This window comes from Equus asinus, chromosome 26 (genome assembly GCF_041296235.1).
Source record: "Equus asinus isolate D_3611 breed Donkey chromosome 26, EquAss-T2T_v2, whole genome shotgun sequence".
Lineage (NCBI taxonomy): Eukaryota > Metazoa > Chordata > Mammalia > Perissodactyla > Equidae > Equus > Equus asinus.
In genome coordinates this window covers 39,945,410-39,968,353 of record NC_091815.1, presented here as the reverse complement: position 1 = coordinate 39,968,353, position 22,944 = coordinate 39,945,410, and the positions used below count along the sequence as shown (strand labels likewise).

General features: G+C 42.8%; 1 protein-coding gene and 1 long non-coding RNA gene across 5 annotated transcripts; one reads left to right on the top strand and one right to left on the bottom strand.

Annotated features, from left to right (window-relative positions):
* Positions 1-359: 359 nt before the first annotated feature.
* On the bottom strand, positions 360-16,191 carry LOC139042235 (zinc finger protein 383-like). 4 transcript variants are annotated; one of them, XM_070499593.1, is made up of 4 exons: positions 16,110-16,191; positions 10,078-10,161; positions 8,633-8,759; positions 360-5,538 (listed from the first exon to the last, which is right to left on the bottom strand). In XM_070499593.1, the coding sequence occupies exons 2-4, from the start codon at positions 10,081-10,083 to the stop codon at positions 4,685-4,687; spliced, it is 987 nt and encodes a 328-aa protein (XP_070355694.1). In that variant the 5' UTR covers positions 10,084-10,161; positions 16,110-16,191; the 3' UTR covers positions 360-4,684. The 4 variants fall into 4 exon arrangements, with proteins under 4 accessions (XP_070355694.1, XP_070355692.1, XP_070355691.1 ...); XM_070499591.1 differs by lacking the exon at positions 16,110-16,191 and adding an exon at positions 15,788-15,897; XM_070499590.1 differs by lacking the exon at positions 16,110-16,191 and adding an exon at positions 15,710-15,775.
* A 22-nt stretch (positions 16,192-16,213) lies between these two features.
* On the top strand, positions 16,214-19,730 carry LOC123281119 (uncharacterized). The gene is made up of 4 exons (XR_011498733.1): positions 16,214-16,349; positions 16,744-16,941; positions 17,048-17,126; positions 18,962-19,730. It is a non-coding gene; the product is annotated as an uncharacterized lncRNA (long non-coding RNA).
* Positions 19,731-22,944: the final 3,214 nt, after the last annotated feature.

Below are 22,944 nucleotides of genomic sequence, written 5' to 3'. Positions count from 1 at the left end.
TGTCACCACGTGAATGGAGAAGCCATCCTGGATGCCCAGGCCCAGCAGGAATCACTAGACCAGAGAGTAGACATTCCTCCCACATACAGTCCGGATGCTTCACACACAGAATCATGAGAAACTAAAAACTCAGAAACGGCCCTTCCTCCGGCTCCCATGGTTTGCGACAGTTTATGAAGCAGCAATAAATAATTAAGACAATGTGATTCTGGAAACTGCATCAGAAGCAGGGCTATTTCACCTCCTCTGCCTCCGCCAGGTGAAAGCTTAGCCAACACTCAAAACAGTTTCTTCTGTTGTGTCAACTCGATGAACATCAAGGTGCCTGTGGCAGCAGAAATACACATTTTCACATTTTTCCAAACATTAAATTATTTTTAATCACCTTTGATACAATTTTTAAAAATCTGGTTTAAACGAGTATATGTACATGTGTTACCAGTTTTGCAAAACACATGTTCATATACACAATGTGAGAGGTGTGGGGGTGAAAACATATCTAGGTTTTACATCAAAATATGAAAAGCTGTCCTTCAGTTACGAGATTACAGAGGACCTTTGTCTGCTTCTGTTACGTACTCATACTGTCAACGTGCTGAATCGTAACCATACAACACTTCTTAAATATGAGCATTGAAATTGGGACACAGAGGCTCTTTTTTCCAGGGCAAAAACAGTGAAGGTTCCTCATTTTCTACACTTGGTCATGAGGCTTCATCTCAGGCATTTAAGAAATCGTCAGTATGAGTGAGGGCATTATTCTTTACATATTTTTTTTTTAATGTACACACCAAAAAGAGTAGAAACTCGAAGTGTACAGCTTGGTGAATCTGCACAAGGCAATCTACCCAGGTACCTAGCGCTCGGAGTAACAGGAACATTACCAGCACCCTTCATGTCTCCCTGGGGCCCATTCCAGACACCATCACCTCCCCAAGTGTAACCGCTATCCCACTGGTTCTCAACTGGGGGGATTTTGTCCTCCCTCCTAGGGGACATCTGGCAATGTCTGGAAACATTATTGGTTATCACAACTCGGAGAAGAGGGTCTCCTGGCACCTAGTGATTAGAGGCCAGGGATGCTGCGAAACATCCTACGATGCACAGGGCAGCTCCCCTTCACACTAATAAAATATCATCTGGCCTCAAATGACCATAGTGCCAAGGCTGCGAAACTTCAATCTAGAGCATCATTTTGTGTCCACAAAAAGTTATATCCAAAAACGTTCATAGAAGCTTTACTCATAATTCAAACATCCAGAAAGAACCAAATGTCTTATTCAACAGGAGAATGGAGTATTCCATTAACATGATGGAATACCACTTGGGAAAGAAAACGCTACTGAAAGACACAGCATTAGGGAATCTCAAAAACATTATGGTGAGGGGCTGGCCCTGTGGCCGAGTGGTTAAGTTCGCGCGCTCCGCTGCAGGCGGCCCAGTGTTTCGTTGGTTCGAATCCTGGGCGCGGACATGGCACTGCTCATCAGACCACGCTGAGGCAGCGTCCCACATGCCACAACTAGAAGAACCCACAACGAAGAATACACAACTATGTACCGGGGGGCTTTGGGGAGAAAAAGGAAAAAATAAAATCTTAAAAAAAAAAAAAAATTTATAAAAAAAAAACAAAAACATTATGGTGAGTGAGGGAAGCCAGATACACCAAAGCAAGTGAACAAACCAACCAGCCTGCTTGATTCCAGGTCTAAGAAGGAAAAAACAGAGGCAAAAGAAACCTTTGCAATAAAAACAACAAAGCAGTTTCCTCTGAGGGTGGCGGTATGAAGGAGTGATGAATATTTATCTTGATTTGCGTCTTGGTTACATGGGTCATCAATTGCCAATATGCATCAACCCTGTGTAGTGACGTCACCTCACCCAAGCAGAGGAAGTGAGATCAGAGGTCTCCTTCCAGAAACAGTTCCTCTGCAAGAAAGTGCTTTTTAAGGAATCTAGCGTGCTTCAGGCCAAGGTCCACAGGAATTCCATTGGCTCATCCACTCCAGCCCAGCAATTTGTCGAACATTTTCAAGTCCTGTCACGACGGTGTGCAAACAGATGTCTATCATCATCTCATTTAATACCATATATATTATCTGGTGCACATCTACACCAGTCACTCCAGAAATTGTAATAACCTCTCCTGATTTAATCCATGTCAACAGATTTTGCTAAACCAGAAGTTTGATCTACTTAGTTTGGAGAAGCACCTTCAAACCGATGTTCACAAACATTTCCTTGATTAGGGTGAGAAATCTTAGTGAATGCTTTTAATGATGATCTTGAGTGTCATTTCTATCTTCCTTTATTATCCTTCCACAAATCAAACTCTGGGAAGAATTTCAATCAGATTTTGAGTACCAGCCAGGCAGGCAGTGGGGATGGACAAGGAGAAGCAGGGCTCCTTCAGCTCAGGAACAGCTAGACACTGGGGCTGAAAAGCTCTCTAAATCCTCTGAATCCTGACAAACATACCTATTCCACTAACAACGATCTTGGTCTTTTTCACTGAATGCTCTAAACATCACAGAAGCAACCACACACAGGTATAAACTGAATTGTCGGTGTAACTAGGAAAACCATGGGACCCTTATCTGAGTTTCTACAACAATAAGAGACGCAAGGCTTACAGCAATACGAGATTCTTTCAATAGAATCACATCAAGACCCTGAGTTCACACATTCCACTTTGGCCGCCTGGGGTTCGCTGGTTCAGATCCCGGGTGCGGACATGGCACTGCTTGGCAACCCATGCTGTGGTAGGCGTCCCACATATAAAGTAGAGGAAGATGGGCACAGATGTTAGCTCAGGGCCAGTCTTCCTCAGCAAAAAGAGGAGGATTGGCAGCAGATGTTAGCTCAGGGATAATCTTCCTCAAAATAATAATAATAATAAAAAAGACCCTGAGTTCACGTTGATGAGCTAAGGCCTTCCATTCATTCATTCATCAGTTTACTTGATAAGTGTCTATTTAGTGACCTAAAACATCTAAGGCACTTTTCTAAGGACTGGAGAAAATTCTTGCCCTTGTGGAGATTAGATTCTGGCACTGGGAAGACAAACAATAAACAATAAATACATAGTATAATAAATGAATAAAATAAGGGTTATGGAGAAAAATAAAGGAAGGGGCAGAGCACACTGCTGGACAGAATCCAACGTAATTGATAACTTATGGGGGAGCAAAACTCCCAGGTATCTTGACTTTCACAAGCACGAGTCTGCAGGTTCTTTCCCCTTTGACTTGAATGTACTTTCTCAACTTGTCTTTGAAAATCCCTACTCATTTTTCAAAGCCCAGCCCACAGAACATTTCCCTGAGATCCCTTCTGGCCTTCAGAACCATTCAAAACCAATGGCATTTCAAGGACACTCATGGATTCTAAAGTGTTGGTAATATTTTCCATCTTAGCTTGGTTAGCGAGTTTATGAGTACAGCCATGCACCACATGACATCTCGGTCAACAATGGATCATATATATGATGGTGGTCCCATAAGATTGTGCCATAGATCCTACGTGTGTAGTAGGCTACGCCATCCAGCTTTGTATAAGTACACTCTATGCTGTTCACATGAGGACAAAATGGCCTAAGCACGCATTTCTCAGAACATATCCCCATTGTTAAGTGACACGACTGTATTTATTCTTCTTCTCTAAACCAGCACACATACTTTATAAATGCTTTTATATGTGCATTTCACAGAAATTCAAGGAAAAAATCCTATGTGTTCAGTTTAGGAATATCTACCCCTAACATCTATCTTGGCTATCCCTTATATCTATGCCTGGTGATGTTCCCTTGTGTCAGTCTCTGCCTTCTCTCTATTCTTGTTCACAGGCAATAAACAGTGATGAGATCCTCAAGATACAGCAACTGTAGGAAGTGTGGAAGAAAACTCAGGTAAGCACACTGTGGTCAGCTAACTCAAAGTTAGACTTGGGATCATATCTGGACACCATTTTTAGGATGCAAAGCATTAAGCAGTAGCTACACATTCTTTCACGTTGGCCAACATCAGAGGCCCTCCCATTTGAAGGGAGCTCTCCATTGCGTCTGAACTGGGTAGGATACAGTGTCTCTCCTGTTAGGACAGAAGCAAAAGCCAAGAGATGATCTCTTTGACTAGCCTTCGGCAATCAGGACACAAGCATTGTAATCCTGGCTTCGGGACATTAGACACGAGGTGACACTTACTGAGGGCCAGTAAAGTTTCATTTGTAAAACACTACTGCGTATCCGTGGTGGTGGCAGCACAGGACCTGTGTAGGAGCAGGAGGCAGAGCCTCCAGGTCATAGGATCATGGCTTCACTTTCTGCTCTTAAACCTGATTTACTGTGGTTCCTCTCTACTTTCAAAGGTGATTCATTGCTGTCCCATCCATTCAATGAGCTCTTGAGACAGTGTGAATAAACTGCTTTTCTAAGAGGGTCAAAGTCAATTTATGCTACTTATAACCAAGATCTTAACTGTTAAATAATGAGAATATTAACATTTTCAAGTCTAGTTCGCTTTGGTTAATATTCTCCAACATGAATTCACCTATGTCGAGTGAGGTGTGACCTGTATCTGAAGGCCTTCCCACATTCGTGGCATCCAAAGGGTTTCACTCCACTTTGTGTCTATCATGTGTAACGAGCAAGGAGTGGTTACTGAAGGTTTTCCCACGTATGTGACATTCATGGTCTTTCTCCCATGTGACTCCTCCTATGAATAACAAAACGGGACCAAGAGGTAAAGGCTTTTCCACATTCCTGACACTCGTAGGGTTTCTCACCCGTATGAAGTCTCCTGTGCAGAGTGAGCTGCATCACATGGCAAAAGGCCTTCTTGCAGTCCTGACACTGATAGGGTTTTTCTCCTGTGTGAATTCTCTGATGCTCCATCAGGGAAGAGGGACGTATGAAGGATTTCTCACACTTACTGCATTCATAGGGTTTTTCTCCAGAATGAATTTTCTGATGTTGAATGAGCTGTGAACTCTGAGTGAAGGCTCTGACACAGTCCTTACATTCAAAGGGTTTCTCTCCACGATGAATTCTCTGGTGGTCAATAAGGGCTGAGGAGCGGCTGAAGGCCTTTCCACACTCACTGCACTCGTGGAATTTTTCTCTGGTATGTGTCCTCTGGTGCCGAGTAAGGTGAGTCTTCTGACTGAAGGTCTTCTTACAGTCTTTACATTCGTAGGGTTTCTCACCCGTGTGAATTCTCTCATGCTGGTTAAGGTGTGCCCTCTCATAGAAGGTTTTCCTACACTCAGTACATTTATAGGGTCTCTCTCCTGTGTGGATTCTATGATGTCGAATGAGAGTTGAGCGGCGACTGAAGAATTTCCCACACTCGTGACACTGGCAGCACTTCTCCTCCTTAAGAATTTTCTGACAGATAATAAGATATGTATTGGTGAAGGCAGTTTCTTCATATTCTTTACATGTCTTGCTTGTTTTATTCATCACTATTTCACGCTGGAATGTTTCTTCTTTCATATTCTTCCTTAGAGATAATTCCTTGCTCTCCCATATTGACTCACTCTCTGAAAATGAACACACAAATACGTTAATATAAAGAAATAAATACATTCCCACTTTTGAGAATCTATCCTTAGATAAAGGCTTTAGGATAGGATATTAATGGGAGTTAAGGATATATGTACAAGGACATTTATTGTCAAACTCTACTGGGAAAAAACTAGGAAAAATAAATACATGCATTAAAAGTACCTATTTGAGTTGACGATGTTATGTCCAATAATCTGGCTTATTTATGAAACTATTAAAAATCATGAGTTTTAGCTATATTGACCTGAAGAGATGAGGCTGACTGAGAAAACCAAGTTGCAGTGTACAAGCGTAGAAAGATATCTATTTTGTAAGGACAAGAAATAACAAAACGTTCCCTGGATGTCTGTGTCTGTGTGTTGTGTGTGTATTAGCACAGATAAAGGTGTGAATGGACACCTGTTATATTATTACTATTGGTCCTTTAGGGCAGCGAGAATGAAAACATGTGCAAGGAGATTATCAATTTTTTCTTTTTACAGTGTGACCCTGAATATTTGGTAAAACAAACCCATCCTGGTTTTACAGGTTTGGAATAAGATTTTCAGTATCATCACATTCTCTAACTAGCCATTGGCCACGAATCCAATCATTTCGAGAATGAAACATTCATAAAATGACACAAAGTATACCTCCGATTATGGTATGGTATGGTATGGATCATGAATGATACAAAGTTTCAGAGACTGGATAGGCAGATATTTGGAAACAGGGCCTTTAAAGAGGTAAAACTGGGTCATTGGGGGGGTCCCTAATCCAAGATGACTAGTGTCCTTGTAAGAAGAGATGAGAACACAGACACGCACAGAGGGACAACCAGGTGAGGACACAGGGAGGAGACGGCTGTCTACAAGACAAGCAGAGAGGCCTCAGGAGAAACCAACCCTGCCAACATCTTGATCTCAGACTCCCAGCCTCCAGAACTGTGAGGAAATAAATGTCTGTGTTTATGCTACAGCAAAATCTGAAGACTCTGGACTCCTCAGCATTCTGCAGACTATCACACTGGTCCATTACATTGATAACATGCTCGTGAGACCTCAATGAGAGGTGGAAAGTAACCTGGATGACCTGGTAAGACACATGTGCTCCAGAAGGTGGGAGACAAATGCTATCAAGACTCAGGGATGTGGCACACAGGGAAATCTTAGGGGTCCTGTGGTCCAGGGCATGCTGCATCATCCCTGCCAAGGTAAAGGATAAATTATTGCAGCTTATATCTCCTGCTACCAAGAGAGAGGCACAGTGCTTGAAAGGAGATAGCATATTCCATCATTGGAAAACTGCTCTGATCTATTTACATGGTAAGGTGGAAAGTACTAGATTCGAGTGAGACCCAGAACAAGGTCCAGGCCTTGGTACAAGCAGCCTTGATGCCTATGCCACTACTGGGCAGATCCCATGGGACTGGAGGTATCTGTGGTAGAAAGAGATACCATATGGAACCCTGACAGGAGAGTCACAGCTCAGACCCCTATATTTACACCATCTGCAGCAGAGAACTATACACCATCTTTAAAATAGCTCTTGGCATGATCCTAGCTACCAGGAGAGACCATCTGCCTCAGGGACATTTTTATGAAGAGAATGTTTGTCTCCCCTACAAATTCATATGTTGAAATTCTAACCCCCAATGGGATGATATTTGGAGGTAGTGCCTTTGGGAGATGCTTAGGTCAGAGGGCAGATCCTTCATGAATGGGCTTAGTGCTCTTATAAAGACCCCAGAGAGCTCTCTTGTCCCTTCCACTACGTGAGGACAGAGAGAAGATGGCATCTATGAACCAGGAAGCGGGCCCTCATCAGACTTAATCTGCCAGTGCCTTGATCTTGTACATCTAGCCTCCAGACTGTGAGAAATCAATGTTTGTGGTTTAAGCCACCTAGCCCATGGTATTTTTGTTAAAGCAGCCTGAATGGACTAAAACAGACATCAAGTGCTTATGTGGCCCAACATGAGCTGGGTACCATCCAAACCACCAGCACTCAGGTAGGGTGGACCAGCAGCAACCTTCCATGAGATGTAGGAGGTGCATCCATCTCTGCATTTGAACAGGTCCAGAGGGTACAGGTAAGCTGCACAAACAGTGGCCAGACTCCTGCAGCATCCACCACTGACGTGCTGATCCTTGGCCACTCCAATGCCTGTGCAATAGTCACTCTGTTTAAAATTCCCTCATCTTGGCTCCTACTTTGCCAAAGGTATTTCAGAACATTTCTTAACTCCCTTATTAAACAGTAAATTCCTTGATGGGTTATATTCTCTTAGAAAATCCACATTCTTGGCCCAAATTGAAGATTGCATATGTTTGTTAATAGAATAGCTCTTAGATAGATGTATTTATTCAATCAGTCAAAGGATGGAATGAGTACTTTTTGGTAGATAAAGAAAACAGAACTGTTGAGGAATATTTTTGAAAAACAGCCTTATGAATGAATTAAAGAAGGAAAGAAGATGAGCTGGTGAAAAACAATCTAGAGAGTAAAGGTAGAAAGCTGATCATAAACGAGGGGAAGGATACACTTACATTTGGAGCTAGAGGTAATTATTAACAAAGATATAACGGCAGGGTGATGAATGAGGATGAAAGGCGGATCTATCATGGAGCTCAAAGGGCCCTCTGAAGGGAGATGTCCAAACATGTTAACGCTGCTGTGACTCAGGGAGCAGCTGGCCTTTCGCAGGGACAGGCTTCCTTCTGCTTGGTGCCTGACTCACCTGGCCTTGGGGTTCCTGCCTCCTTGCTCCTCATCCCCCAGGGCTGTTTGCCTTGCTCCAAGAGGAAAGTTACATCAGGCTTAGAAAGATGGCAATTGGCCATGCCGTCATTATCCAAGAATTCTGCCCCACCACCATAGGAATTAGGATAAAAGCTTGTACAAGAATGACCAGAAGACATGTAAAGGTTTTCTGAAGGACAGGAGAGAGGAAGCCGCCCACTTCTAACCGTGCTTGTCATAGGACATGGAACAAAAAATAATGGCCACAGTAGTTCCCCAGAGATTTCCAACAGAAGGTGGAAGAAACACCAGGAAACAGATGCTGAATTAAGGGCTCGACGCACTCACCCAGCCAGACCAGGTTCTGATAATTCTCCAACATCACAGCTGTGTACAGTTCTCTCTGGGCAGGGTTCAGGAACCACCACTCTTCCTGGGAGAAGTCAACGGCCACATCTCGGAATGTCACTGATTGCTGAAATGGCAAACACCTTCTTATTCACAAGGCCTTGGGAAGAAGGGTGAAGTCTTGGCTGAAAGAAGATATGTACCATATAGGCGTTGTAGTGTGGACTATAGGGTCTAGTTTCATTTTTGCCAAGTACAAGTTATAGACAGTGAAAACCAGCTCTTTAGATAGAAAGAAGCATACTGTATTATGTACCAAATGTTAAAAATCTTTATGGGATTATGGATTTCTCTTTTCCTAAGTGTATTTCATAATTTTCTAGAATACTTCAAAACGTATTTGTTTAGGGGCTGGCACAGTGGCATAGTGGTTAAGTTCGTGTGCTCCGCTTCAGCAGCCCAGGGTTCGCGGGTTCGGATCCTGGGCATGGACCTACACACCACTCATCAAGCTATGCTGTGGCAGATATCCCACATACAAAAAATGCAGGAAGATTGGCACAGATGTTAGCTCAGGGCCAATCTTCCTCACACACACACAAAAGTATTTGTTTAAATTTGTGTGTGTATGTGTGAAATGGAAGCTGCTCTCCAATGAGTAAGGAAAAAAGAAAAATCTCATTTCATTTTAAATTTGTCCTTGGATGTGGGATTAAAGCTTGAGGCACTTAAAAATCTGCAGTATTCATGAGGATGCCCATTTTATTACACGACTCTATTCTTTTCATTTCCTAACGTCTTTGCTAACTCTGCCTCTTCCATGGTACACAGCTGGGTTTTAGTCCCATCTGAAAAGCACGAGGACAAGTCAGTGTGACTGTAGTTCACAGATACAGATAATGGTCTCATTACAGGAAAAAACAAGCCTATGATTCACCTGTGATGGGCCTTCTAGTCCAGTAGTTAGTCTCCCCTTCACAGGGCCCCTCTCTTGAGGAACACAGTCCTGTGAATGCAGAGCTGAGGAGAAGGAAGGGATGATGAAAAGAAAAAAAAAAACGCCTCAAATCTGCTGCCGTTCCCTCTTATCTACTTCCCCGTCAAACACCAAAATAGAGCGCAGGGTCAGATCACAACACCTCTGTGGAAGCACTAGTGATTCGGAAAAAAATTGGCCACGAAAACCCTAGGAATAGCAGCAGAGCATCATCTGCTAGAGCACCAGACGGTGAGAGGATGGCACAAAAAGACCCAGCACGGTTCCGCTCTGCTGTCCAAAGTGTCGCTAGGCATCGGAATCCACTCAACAGCACTAGCAACAAATTGGTTCTCAAAGTTGTGAGAGATCCGGTTGCAATATCTCAACATCCATTCCTCACAATGGTCATTGAAAATATTGACAATCATAACAACACCTAATGTTCTGGGTGCATGACATGTGTTACCTTCATGCTCCGTCAGGGCTGACCCAGGCATTCCTCTCTGGCTAGATGTCTCTCGCTGGAAAGGGCAGAATCCTGAGATGGTAGCTGGGGAAAGAGAAAGGACAGATAAGAGAGACTAGGTCTACTTGGCAGCTCCTAGCATCACTAGTTTAGAAATTTCTCCTTCCACGAAAATTTAAATAATGTTCAAAAGACTGCTCAGCATTGTGAATAAGCACAGGAAGAGGTACTCAACATCATTTCTCGTCAGTGAAATGGAACAGGACAATAAGAATTAAAAGAAGAATCCAATAAAGTAGCAAGATGAGGAATTAACTTAGAGAAATAAATCTCCTACATAGATATAAACAATAAAAAGAGAACAAAGAGATAAACAAAACCCCTTCTTTGCGGCAACAAACATGAAATACTTAGGAATATATTTAACAAAAAAATGTGCAAAACCTATATGATATAATCTTCCAAATACTCTTGAAAGACACGAAGTAGACTTAATCCATCAGAAAGATACTCCCTTTTTTTGGATAGGAAGATCAAACCATCACAATGATGTCAGTTCCCTAAGAACTGATCGCTGACAGGGCAAACACACTCTGACTCACAAGTGAACACTGCACTTCGTCTATATGTCCTTATCTAAAGACAAAAAGAAGGCTCCCCATGCTCCCCAAATAAGGATTGGAGTGTGTTAGCAATTCTGCCACGCATGCATTCTAGGATTAAGCAAATAAGTAAATATATTATGGTTAGTGGGAGATATGTTTCCTCCTGTCACAGAACAGAGTTTCAAACACAGAAAAGTGGAAATATAGAATGAATTTTGCAGTGGTGTACTGGAATTGGAGTTACCTGTGAACGCACTGGTTTTAACATATGTAATCGAGATATACAAACACAGATGTTTGTGCGTTTGAATCTATTCATTAGGATAGGAGATCCTATCTGTCCCCTAATAGGGCCTAGAAACAGCAACACCCAAGTAGTAATGAGCACACTCAGCCTCCACGTCTTGGTTTCTAAGTACCATTCTCTAACAAAACAAAACGAAAAGCACCCCAGGACTCCACGGAGAAGCAGAGACTCCAGGGCTGGGTCAGGGACGTGTCCAGAACATCTTGCAGTGCTAGAGAGGAAGGAAGTGCTCGTAAAATAACAGTGCATGTCAAAACACACAGGAGCCAATCTGAGGGTGTTCCCAATGGCTAAACTAGCAACAACTTGACAAAACAAATTATATTATTGGTTTATAACTCACGGAATAGAGTAATTACCATGAGCCCATTCTAATATAAATAAATGAATAAATAAGTGGAGAAGGGACAGCTTTTTATTTACAGCACACCAATTAATAAATGAAGAAGGAATAAAAGAAAGAAATTCAACATGAGGTAAATGTCACAGCAATCACTGTTGTAGGCAAGAATGGATGATAAAAATAATGGGTGAAAACACATTGAGAAACAGGATATTTGCAGTCTCAGAGTACCTCCTCTCAAGATAGTTATTAATTATGAGGACTAAAATAATAACTTTACAACAGAGAAACCTGTCAGATACCACCTCAACCATGTTATCCAAGTAATCATTCCCAGTTGACATCATGTGCTGCCTGATATCCTGCACCCAGAAGGGCACATCACTTCCGTGGTATTGGTTTCCAAAATGAATAACCTCAATCTAATCATGAGAAAACATCAGACCTACCCAAGTCAAGGTCGTTCTACAAAATAACTGGCCTAGACTCCTTAAAAAGTATCAAAGTCATGAACGACAAAGAACAACTAAGGCGTTGTCATGAATTGGAGGAGACTAAGGAGACATAACGACTAAATGAAACGCAGATCGGATCCTGGAACAAAAAAAGTGCACAAGTGGGAAAGCTGGTCAAACTCAAATAAGGCCGAGAGATGAGTTCACAGTATTTATCAATGTTAATTCCCTAGTTTCATGATGGTTATGCAAGAGTTAACTTTGAGTGTGGCTGGGTGAAGCGTATGTGGGAGTTCTGTACTATTTTTGCAACTTTTCTCTAATTTTAAAATTATTTCATGATAAAAACTTTTTAAAAAGATGACGTCATGAAATACAAAGACTGAGGAAATGTCACTCAGTTTAAAGGAGACTAAAGAAACATGACATTTACATGTATATGACACTCAATTTTCTTTTGTTACAAAAGACATCATGGGGATAACCAACGTAGGATTATATAATAGAAGTGTATCGATGTGAATTTACTGATTTGGTAACTTCACTAGAGTTACAGAAGAGAAAATCCTTGTTTGTAAGAAATTCACACTGAAATACTTAGGTTAGGTAAAGGGGCATGATGTTAGCAACTTATTCTCAAATGGGCCCAAAAAACAATATGTATATATATAGAGAAATATATGGATAAAGCAAATGTAGTAAAAGGTTAACATTTGGGGAATTGGGATAAGAGGGTAAGGGAATTCTTTGTACTTTCCTTGCATCACTTTTTTAAGTTTGAAGATATGTCATAAAGTAAAATAGTAGCAATACATCATGTAACCCACTAACTACCTCACTGGAAGTTTATTCAATTTTGTGATGCCATTTGTTAAAAGTACTTTAGTCAGAATCTGCTACTCTATTATTTCTACCTGGTTCTATTCCTAGAGCTCATGGAAAAGAACTGCAATTTAAATTCCTTTTTTCCAGAGACACACTTTCACATCTCTCTCCAATGATCTCTTCTCCAGGGAAATATACACAGATTTTTTGACCACTTCTCATGAGACATAGTTTCCAGATCCTCCCCCATCCTGGGCTCCCACCTCAACATATGTTCCAGTTTATCAAAACACTTCAGAAAATGCTGCTCACAGGAGGACCATGAACTTCCAACTAGCCACCATGAGGTAATGGAAAGGCAGAATCCCTAAAGTCTGCTAGATGTGGTAGGAACCCCCACTCTAACACCATTCCCACCTGTCACTCAGCCTACACTGCAAGGAAGTGACTTCAGAGACTCCACTGGGATAGTGCCATTTTCATCTCTTCTTTCTTTTGACCATTTCAATTCTTTCCTACTTTTGTGTGTGTGTGTGTGAGGAGGATTGGCCCTGAGGTAACATCTGCTGCCAATCTTCCTCTTTTGCTTGAGGAAGATTGTCGCGGAGCTAACATCTGTGCCAATCTTTTTCTATTTCATGTGGGATGCCGCCACAGCATGGCTTGATGAGCAGTGCTAGGTCTGCACCTGGGATCCAAACCCGCCAACTCTGGGCTGCCGAAGAAGAGCATGTGAACTCAACCACTACACCACTGGGCCAGCCCCACTTTCCTACTTCTCGCCTTCACATCTTTCATTTTTTGCTTCTATCCTCTATTTTTAAAAGAGGTGGGAATACAAAAGTAACAAAAGCATGAAAGAAAAAGTGACTCAATCAAGTCTAAAAGTTCCTCATAGCAACTTTCCTTACAGAAATTAGGTACACACAGTATTTCAAATAATAAATAAGCTATTGGGGCTGGCCCGGTAGTGTAGTGGTTGAGTTCTCACACTCTGTGGGTTCGGATCTCCAGTGCGGACCTGCATACCGCTCATAAAGCCACGCTGTGCTGGTGACCCACATACAAAATGGAGGAAGATTGGCACAGATGTTAGCTCAAGGGACAATCTTCCTCACCAAAAAATAATAAGTAAATAAATAAGCTATCAATTTGATTTGCTTAACACACTCTTCTGAAGGTATAATGAATGCTCAAGAGTAAGAGCACTGGACACTTCAGGCATGAATGGAAAGAGGCCTGCCGACCCAGAGTCCATCCAGTAAAGATGGAAAGCAGGTGAGGGTATGAACTGCTGGAAAAAATCCTCAGGCAGGGCAAGGACTATATTGAGGAGAGCACCTGCAAGGTAAGGGCACTTTCGTGAAGGTCACTGGTCCTTTGCAGGACTTTTTTGTTGTTGCTGTGGCTTTTTTTGAGGTCACACTGGTTTATAACATTATATAATTTCAGGTGTGCATCATTATATTTTGATTTCTGTGTAGATTACATCATGTTCACCCAAAGACTAATTACCATCCATCACTGTGCACACATGCCCTTTTACTTCTTTTGACTTCCTCCCTCCCCTCTGCAGGACTTTTTGAACAAAGTGTAGCAAACCAAGAGGTAAGTGAACATCTTCCCATGTGAACTCGTGATAACACCAATGAAAGAATTTGAAAACTAAGTAAAACAGTTTTTAGCTATTGTAGGCAAGTAATAATCAGGATGTCTTTTGAAATTAAATTTGCTGCATTAAAAAAAATTGGACACTACTATGTATACACACTTAAGATTTGTACATATTTCAATACAGCATTTTTAAAAAGTTCTGTCCCTGAGAAGAGAATAGACAGACAAAGCCACACACAGCTCTCCACATTAGTGTCCCCACTAATGACACAGGGATTTTGGTACAGTCAGCAAAAAAAAACAGAGAAAAGAATCAAAATCAGCATGATTTGGGTCTTGATCTGATACTCGAATTCACGAAAGATCTCTGGGACAGAATCTGGACTAGTGGTTAGGCATGGTGTACCGAAAGTACAATTCCATGTGTCATGTTCTGTGGTTGCTCAAGTCAGTCCCACATTTAAAACCAGTAACAGCAGCCATCTATCAACTGAGGTAAGCCTTTTGCATGTCATCTTTTCAACCTGCACAACAACTGTGAAGGAGAGATTTAACTTTCCTCATTTGACAGATTTAAGGGCCAGAGTTGATTCTGAAACCTGGGTCTGGCTGCAAACAAAAACCACAGTACTTTCAACCAGGCCCCTGCTTATCTGTACACTGTTTATTCGGCGCCAGGCACCATTTCAAGCATCTAATCTCCAGAACACTATTAGCTTTTCAAGAAATATTGTCCCACTTTACACATGAGCAAACTGAAGCTCTGAAAGAGTAAACCATTAGCAAAAAGTCACACAGCCTCTCTAGAGCTCAAAGTAAAGCCGAGGAAGGAGTTGTTAAAATTTCCCTGGATTATGGTGAAACTGTGGTTTGTACCCACAAGGTTAACGTGGGAAACAAAATAACCGAAGTTTCTAAGCTTGCCTTGCAGATCAGCAGGAGGACCGCTGATAAGAGAAGACCTTGCTGACAGCCCCGCCTGACTAAGCATCTTGCAGGAAGATTGAGAAGCTAAAATGACTGACTGTTAACTGCTGACCTTAAAAATAAAAACCCACCGCATGCAACACATAGAAGAGTCACGCCTGTGCAGAGGGCTCAGAACTTCAGCCCCGAAGGCCACATGCTCTCCCTCCCCCACCTAAAACCCCAAATAAAAACCCTTGCTTGTAACTTTTTCAGGAGTTTGGGATTTCAGGGTTAGCTGCCCTTCTCCTTGCCCAGCGCCCTGCAATAATAAAAGTCCTACCTACTTCCACTACACCCGGTGTCAGAGACTGAATTGCTGCGCGACAGGTGAGCGAACTCACTTCAGGTTCCACATCAAAAGGAGTGAACGGAACAGAGACAGCCACAGAGACGCGTAAAGGGCCACAAACCAAACCCCACAAGCACACAGGAACCACAAAACGCACAGCATAACCAACCAGACACACCTAAGCGCTGACACCGCGGTCCCACACAGCTCCAGGAACCAACCTACCCGCGAAGAAAGACGCACACTCCCAGACCCGGGGGCTGCCGGAAGGCCCCTCCCACCACCGTCCCCGGAAGCCTTTACCTGGCGAGCCAACCCGCTTCCGCCCCTCCAGGAACCGACAGCAACGCACTCTACGCGCCTGCGCAGGGTCCCCTCGTCCTGCCCCAGCAGGCACGAAGCCACGCCCCCAAGGACGACCACACGCACGCGCGCTCCGTCACTCGCGGGCACGGACCCTCTCACCCTCACACTGGAGTCGCGGTGCACTGAGGCCCCGCCTCCACGGACGCTAGTACGCTTGCGCACTCTATTCCGGTGCCTTAACCCGCACTGTATCAGCCCAACACACGAGGGGAGGAGGCGACGCCCTTTCGGATAAAGGCGTCCCAGCTTATTGACAAACCTAGATACTCCGAGTCCCCCGCCCGCCCCTCGCCGCCTAGTCCCGGGCCCCAGCTGGCCAGGATCCCGTGGAACTCTGAGACCACAGCGGGGAGACTGCACATGCGCACACGGAGGCTTCGACGACTCCCAGAAACCACGGCGGCGCGTGGGCGGTGCTGGATGCGGAGGCGGGCACTTCCGGTCGTGCGGGCCCGGCGGCTCGTGGTCTGACGGGCGGCGTCGTCCGCTTTCCTGGGTGGTGGGTTCCCGACCCCGGCGGGGCGAGGGCGGCGGTGAGGTGTGGGTCGTGCTGGGGCGCGGAGGTGGGTACCCGTGGGACCTGACGTCGCGGCCCGTGAGCTGGAAGGGTCCGCGTGGTGCGGGGGGCGTTGGTGTGGTCAGGGTGTCACTGTGTGCGCGCAGCGAGGGTTGATAAAACGTTTATCATGCATTTTATTAGTGATTCTGTCCCGGCGTTGAAAAAGGCCCGGTTACGTTATTTGGGAACGAACGCGTACACTAAACAATGTTGTATCTGGACACTGAAGTTTTGCTTGCAATTTCTTCCGGGGCGTGCTTGAAAAGGGTGGAGGTGGGTTCGACGTTCCGGTCTTTTTAAGTTTGCATCCTTCTCCTTTGCTCCGCGTCCCTAGGACTCTCTTCTTCCGCTGGAGAGGGACCCAGCGAAGTGGGCACTAGGCATGTCACAGGTGAGTTTTTGTTTTATCTTTGTTTCCTGTAGCATCATGTTTCTTCAGTCCTGGAAGCATCGAGGCTGTCCTCGGGAGACTTGTTTGGGCAGTAGAGACTGACACAGGGACGAGATCCGGGGCCTCTCGTTCCAGCAAAAGGTGGGACTCTGGGCGCCCCCTCCTCCGTGTCCCTCTCCTCTACTTTCAATGTTCATTTCTTATTCACTGAATTGTTCTGAATCTCCACTGTGACCATTCTTCTAAGCACTTTTTGGGGTCAAAGATATGGTTCCTGGAGGAAAAGATAACAGCCTTATCTGGAGACTCATCATCTTGAAGTAGAGGTGAGTTCTCAAGTTATCTTTGACCTTCTTCACCCCCTGGGGATCGAGAGGAAGCAAGATGGAAAATGCTGTTGCTTAGTTCAGTCCCAGTAATGGTACAGCCGGCCTTTGGAAAATTTGGGGAAGAGGAATGTGATTGGTGTCTGGAGCATGGAAGTCCAGTTTATCAGGGTCAGCACGTTTACTAGGGCACCAGTACAGGTTGAGGTTGGATGGCAGGAGTCAGGCTTCATCTGTGGGATTCAGGCGAAGACCTTATCTGCTCTCTGTAAATGAGGAGCAAGGCAGTGTGCTGCACAGAAGAGGATTGGAGAGCTGGCTGGGTTTCCTGGAGTAGGGCTCCGGACAGGGTGGTTGCATGGGCCCTGAAATTCAATGCAGGTACAAGCAGAGTTGAGTCTTAGCCCTTTAAATGTAGAAAACAAGGCATTTTACTTTGAAAAACAGATCTTTTTCTTCTCAAAGAGGAAACTCCTATTTTCTTTCTTTTAGGAAAAGAGGCAGTATTTTCTCTCCATGTCCTGTTTGTTATAATGACTCATGTTATTCATGAAATTACTAAATTACATTTAAAGAGAAAACCATAAAAATATTTCAACAATCTTGTATATACCCCCATGCAGAAAATTTTTTTTTTTACCATTTTACTTTTGCTTCTTTCTGTATTTCATTTTGACAACATGAAATATCTATGCCTACAGCTTTTTTAACAACTACTCCTTGTCACGTTCGTTCTCTACTTCCCTTACTCTTGATATTTTTGTACATTATCACTGTAATTGAGATACAATTTACAGATATTAAATATGCAGTTTGGCTATTGATTATAGCTGTTGATTACAGATTATTGATTACAGCCCTGTAACCACCACTAAAATCAAGATAGATTTCCATCACTCCTGAAAGTTCTTTCATGCCCTTTTCCCTGCCCTCACTCTCAGAGAAAACCACTTTCTTGTTTTTATGACAATATTTTTGCCTTTGTTTCTTTCTTTTAACTTCATATAAATGGAATCACACAGTATGTATGTTTGTGTTTGGCTTCATTCATTCAACATAGGTTTTTTGAGATTCATTGATGATGTCTATTAGGTTTTTTTGTTTTTGGGGGGTTTCTGATGGTGAGGAAGATTGGCCCTGAGCTAACATCTATGCCAGTCTGCCTCTATTTTGTATGTAGGACTCTGCCACAGCATAACTGGATGAGCAGTGTAGGTCCATGCCCAGAGCTCACGAACTTAACCACTATACCACTAGACCAGATAGATAGATTTTTGGTGACAAAGTGTTATTAAAAATAATTTAATGGCTGCAAATTTACTAAAAGTCATTAAATTATACCCTAAGAAATGAATTTTATGGTATGTAAGTTATTCCTCAATAAAGCTATTAAAAATAAATAACATTTGGTAACATTTGGTAACAGGTGAAAGTGATATATTTCTGTTTCCACGGGAGTACCTTGGTGTTCATCAAGTTGACACAACAGAAGAAAGCAGTTTATGTGTTGGAGCTAGACTTTGCTTTATCACTGTGAAGCAGAGATCATTCCATGTTCAATACAATAAAGTTTCAGTGGGTTTTCACCTTACGTACTATTGGTACAAAGAGATGGTGCAGACAAGGTGTTATCTGGAAAGGACAGCTAAGGGCAGTTACAGGTGGTTGAGATCATTGTGGATCATAGTTGTGTTAGGGCTCAGTGAGGTCCTGGGATGTTGGAAAGCCATGAGCTAGGCATGAGCCAGGCATGAGCTAGGCATCTTGAGTCCATCTCCTGATTCATTCTCCACAAGCAGCTGAAGGTGGAACCTAACTCCTTGTTCCTGTTGCAGGCCCTGAAGAAGGCAGATGAGGTGAAATTGTAACACATCTGCAGTTTTCTGAGGCACGTTGTCTCCAACATTTATTGCTACACAACAAACTCTCCCGAAAATGTAGTAGCTAGAGCAAGGACCATTTTATTATTTCCTGTAATTCTGTGGGTGAGAAATTCATACTGGGCATGTGATGTCTGCTGGGGCTGGAATACCCAAGATGGCCTCTTCATTCACACCTGTGATACTGAGCTAGAATAGCTGGGGTCCTATGTCTAGGCCTCTATTTTTGCTGCCAGCTGGGTTCCTCAGCTTTATTCCTTGTTCTCAGAACCTGTCCCTCTTCAATTGACCCCTTCTTATGCCCTTTCCAGTGGGATGGCTCGACTACTTGCCCTGAGTTTCCATGAGCATAAAATAGAATATGCCAAGCCTTCTTTCTGTTTTGACCTAGAGCTGGCACAGCATCTCTTGCATCACATTCTGTTAATTAAAGCAAGTTGTAGACCCAGTGCAGATTCAAGGAAAGGGAGACTGCATTTCATTTCAGCGAGTGAATTATCCTGATATGCACTCTAAAGATCTACTAAAGGGAATCTGTTTTTGATTCCCTGAGGTAGAGTATGTCTTCCCTCTTCATCTGTGGTAAGGCTCTTTTTAACTAGTAATCCTGTTTCTCAGCAGCATGTCCTTTTTCCATTCTGTCTTGTATAAGGCTCTGTATTTTTACAAAACACTATTCTTTGATACTGCTGTTTCTTTATTGTAAATAAAGTCTGATCATTTGAATGCATGTATTCATTGATGATTTATTCACTAACAAACATTTATTCCTTTTTTAAAACTGGTCAAGTGTTGCGGGCCCCCAAGATCACCCCCAGGTCCAATAATTGACTAGGAGTAGTCACAGGACTCGGCATATAGTTGTATTTATGGCTGCGGATTTAGGGAATAGTCCACAAGAACACCCTAATTTCTGACACAAGTTGCACATTCAGGGATCCCAAAGATCACCCTCAGGTTCAATAACTCACTAGAAGGACTCACAGAACTTACTAAAAACTTTTATACTGGGGCCAGCTGGGTAGCATAGTAGTTAAGTTCATGCTCTCTGCTTTGGTGGCCTGGGGTTTGCAGGTTTGGATTCTGGGCACGGACCTAGCACTGCTCATCAAGCCACGCTATGGCGGCATCCCACATACAAAATAGAGGAAGATTAGCACAGATGTTAGCTCAGGGCCAATCTTCCTCGTACACACACACAAAAAACTTTTATATTTGTGGTTATGGTTTATTACAGTGAAAAGATGTACATTACAATCAGCCAGCATGGGGCAGAGTCCAGGAGGGTTCTAGATGCAGAGCTTCCATTCCCGTGTTGGAGTCATGGACAGCATAAACACCTCCCCAGCCATGTGTGACAGTATGCACAGAGTATCGCCTGCCAGGGAAGCCCCCGACCCCTGGTGTCATTCTTTATTGGGCTCCGTCACGTCGACATGATGGGTTCCTCATGTGGCTCTCCTCAGTCTCCAGCCCCTCTGGAGGTCACGCTGATACTGTGATACAGAGCCCAGCCTAAGTCACATCCTTTGATTACCTGGTGTGGTCCAAGTTCCCTGCACAAACAGAGATACTTTTATCAGGCAGGACATTCCATGAGGTCAGAGATTACCTCCCAGGAGCTGAGGGCAAAGGCTAGATCTCTGAGAAAGATTAAATTCTTTACCACGTAACAGCTAAGACTTATTTTAGCAAAAGGATACAAAGCAAAAGCAGCAAAGGGGAAAGGCTCATGGGGCAAAGTCTGGAGGACACGAGGTGCAAGCTTCCAGGAGTCCTGTCCCAGTGCAGTCACACACAACGTACTTAATTCTTCTAGCCAAAAGCTGTAACGTGTGCTGGACATTGGAGACTCAGTAGAAACTATCAGTAGAAGGATCAAAATTGGTTTCTTTGATATGTGGGAGTGAATATTGTTTTAGTTTCTAAGCTTCGTGATATTTCCGTTGATCGAAAGTGAGGAAATGGAGCACGTTTGTGATGTGCGTATTAAGGAATCATTTAGAATTGAGGTATACCTTGGACTGTGAGTTGGAAATGTATGACTGGGTCTCAGTAGATGAAACTCAGGATCAGAGGTCAATGTGTATTTCATTATGTATTGAGGTGATAGAGTCTTAGGAATGGGAGGAATGGATTGCCTGTGGATAGCAGAGAAGGATTGATTCGTTGGTAGGAGGAGAAACAAGAAAGTCCTATATTACAATTCCCAGGCCTCATAAGGGAAGAGGCGGATTTAGACTCCAAAGGAGGTGTAAGACCTGGCCCACCAGACACCAGATCTGCCGGCATCTTGATCTAGGGACAGACTCCAGTACTGTGAGAAATAAATGTTCTTGTTTAAGCCACCCAGTCGTGGCATTTTGTAGTAGTAGCCCAAGTTGACTAAGACAGCTCTCTACAAAAGACCTATAGCCAACGTCATATTTATGGATGCCTTTCTCTTAAGATCAAGAAAAAAGACAAGGAAGTCTGCTCTCACTGCTTTTATTAAACACTGTCCTGGAGGTTTTAGCCAGTGCAGTAAGGCAAGAAACAGAGCAAAAGGCAGAGTGGAAAGGAAGCCGTAAAACTGTATTTGCAGATCACATGATCATGTAGAAAGTCCTATGGATTATAGAAAAAGTTACTTTAGAACTAAGTGAGCAAGGTGCAGAATATAAGATCATTCTATATACTAGCATCAGAAAATCAGAAATCGAAACTAAAATATCACTTACAATAGTACCAAAAATATGAGATACTTAAAAGACCTGTATACTAAAGAGTATGGGACACAGTTGAGAGAAATATTGAAGAAATACAGAGCCATGTTATGTTTATGCATTGGAAATCTCAATATTAAGACATCACTTCTCCCCAAAGCTCATCTGTGGGTTCAACATCTCAATCAAAATCTATGTAGGCTTTTTAATAGAAATCAACAAGCTGATTCTATAACTCATATTAAATTGCAAAAGATGAATAGTTAAAAAAAATTGAAAAAGTAAATTTGGAAGGCTTTTATTACCTGACTTCAGGGCTTGTAAAGCTAAAGTAATCAAGACAGTATTTTGGCATAAAGACAGAAAAAGAGGTTAATGGAACAGACTACAGTCCAGAAATAAACTTGTACATTTATGGTCGGTTGATTTTTGAAAAGGAAGCAAAAGCAATTAAGTAGAGAATGGAAAGTTACCAGTTGGTGCTGGAACAACTGGATATCTATATGCAAAAATAGAAATAAGAAGAACTTTGATCCACCTCTTTTACCATATATAAAAATCAACTCAAAAATATGATAGAGCTAAATGGAAACCTAAAACTATGAGACTTTAAGGAGGAAATATTTGTGACTTTAGGTTAGGCAAAGATTTCTTTGATATGACACCAAAGGCACAATCCATAAAAGATAAAAATGATATGTATTAATTCCTCGTCAAAATTTAGAATTTCTACCCCTCAAAAAACACTAAGATAATGAAGACAACGGCCTAGAAAGAATATTTGCATATCACATATGTAATAAGGGACTTATACCTGGAATGTATAAAGAAAACTCAAAACTCAAAAGAAAGCAAACAAGGGGCTGGCCTGGTGGTGTAGTGGTTAAGTTTGCATGCTCCGTCTTGGCGGCCTGGGGTTCACCAGTTTGGATCCTGGACAGGGACCTACCCACTGCTTATCAGGCTATGCTGTGGCAGGCGTCCCACATACAAAATAGAGGAAGATGGGCACAGATGTTAGCTCAGGGCCACTCTTCCTCATAAAAAAAAAAAAAAAATCTGTCCTTTGCTAATCTTTACTCAATTCTGGAAACTTAGTTTTTCCTTCTTAGGAAGTGAAGTTCATCTAAAATTTGAGATTTATTGGCATCAAAAATGTAAAGGGTTCCACCTTATTTTGTAATGTCCTTTATGTGTGTTACTCTCTTTTTCATTTTAGTAATACTGTATAGT

Bases quoted from the DNA above. Each gene is read 5' to 3' on its own strand.
- LOC139042235 (XM_070499593.1), bottom strand. The intron at 5,539-8,632 runs GTGAGTGCGTCG...GTTCATTTTCAG, and splicing joins TCAGAACCTGGTCTGGCTGG to AGAGTGAGTCAATATGGGAG.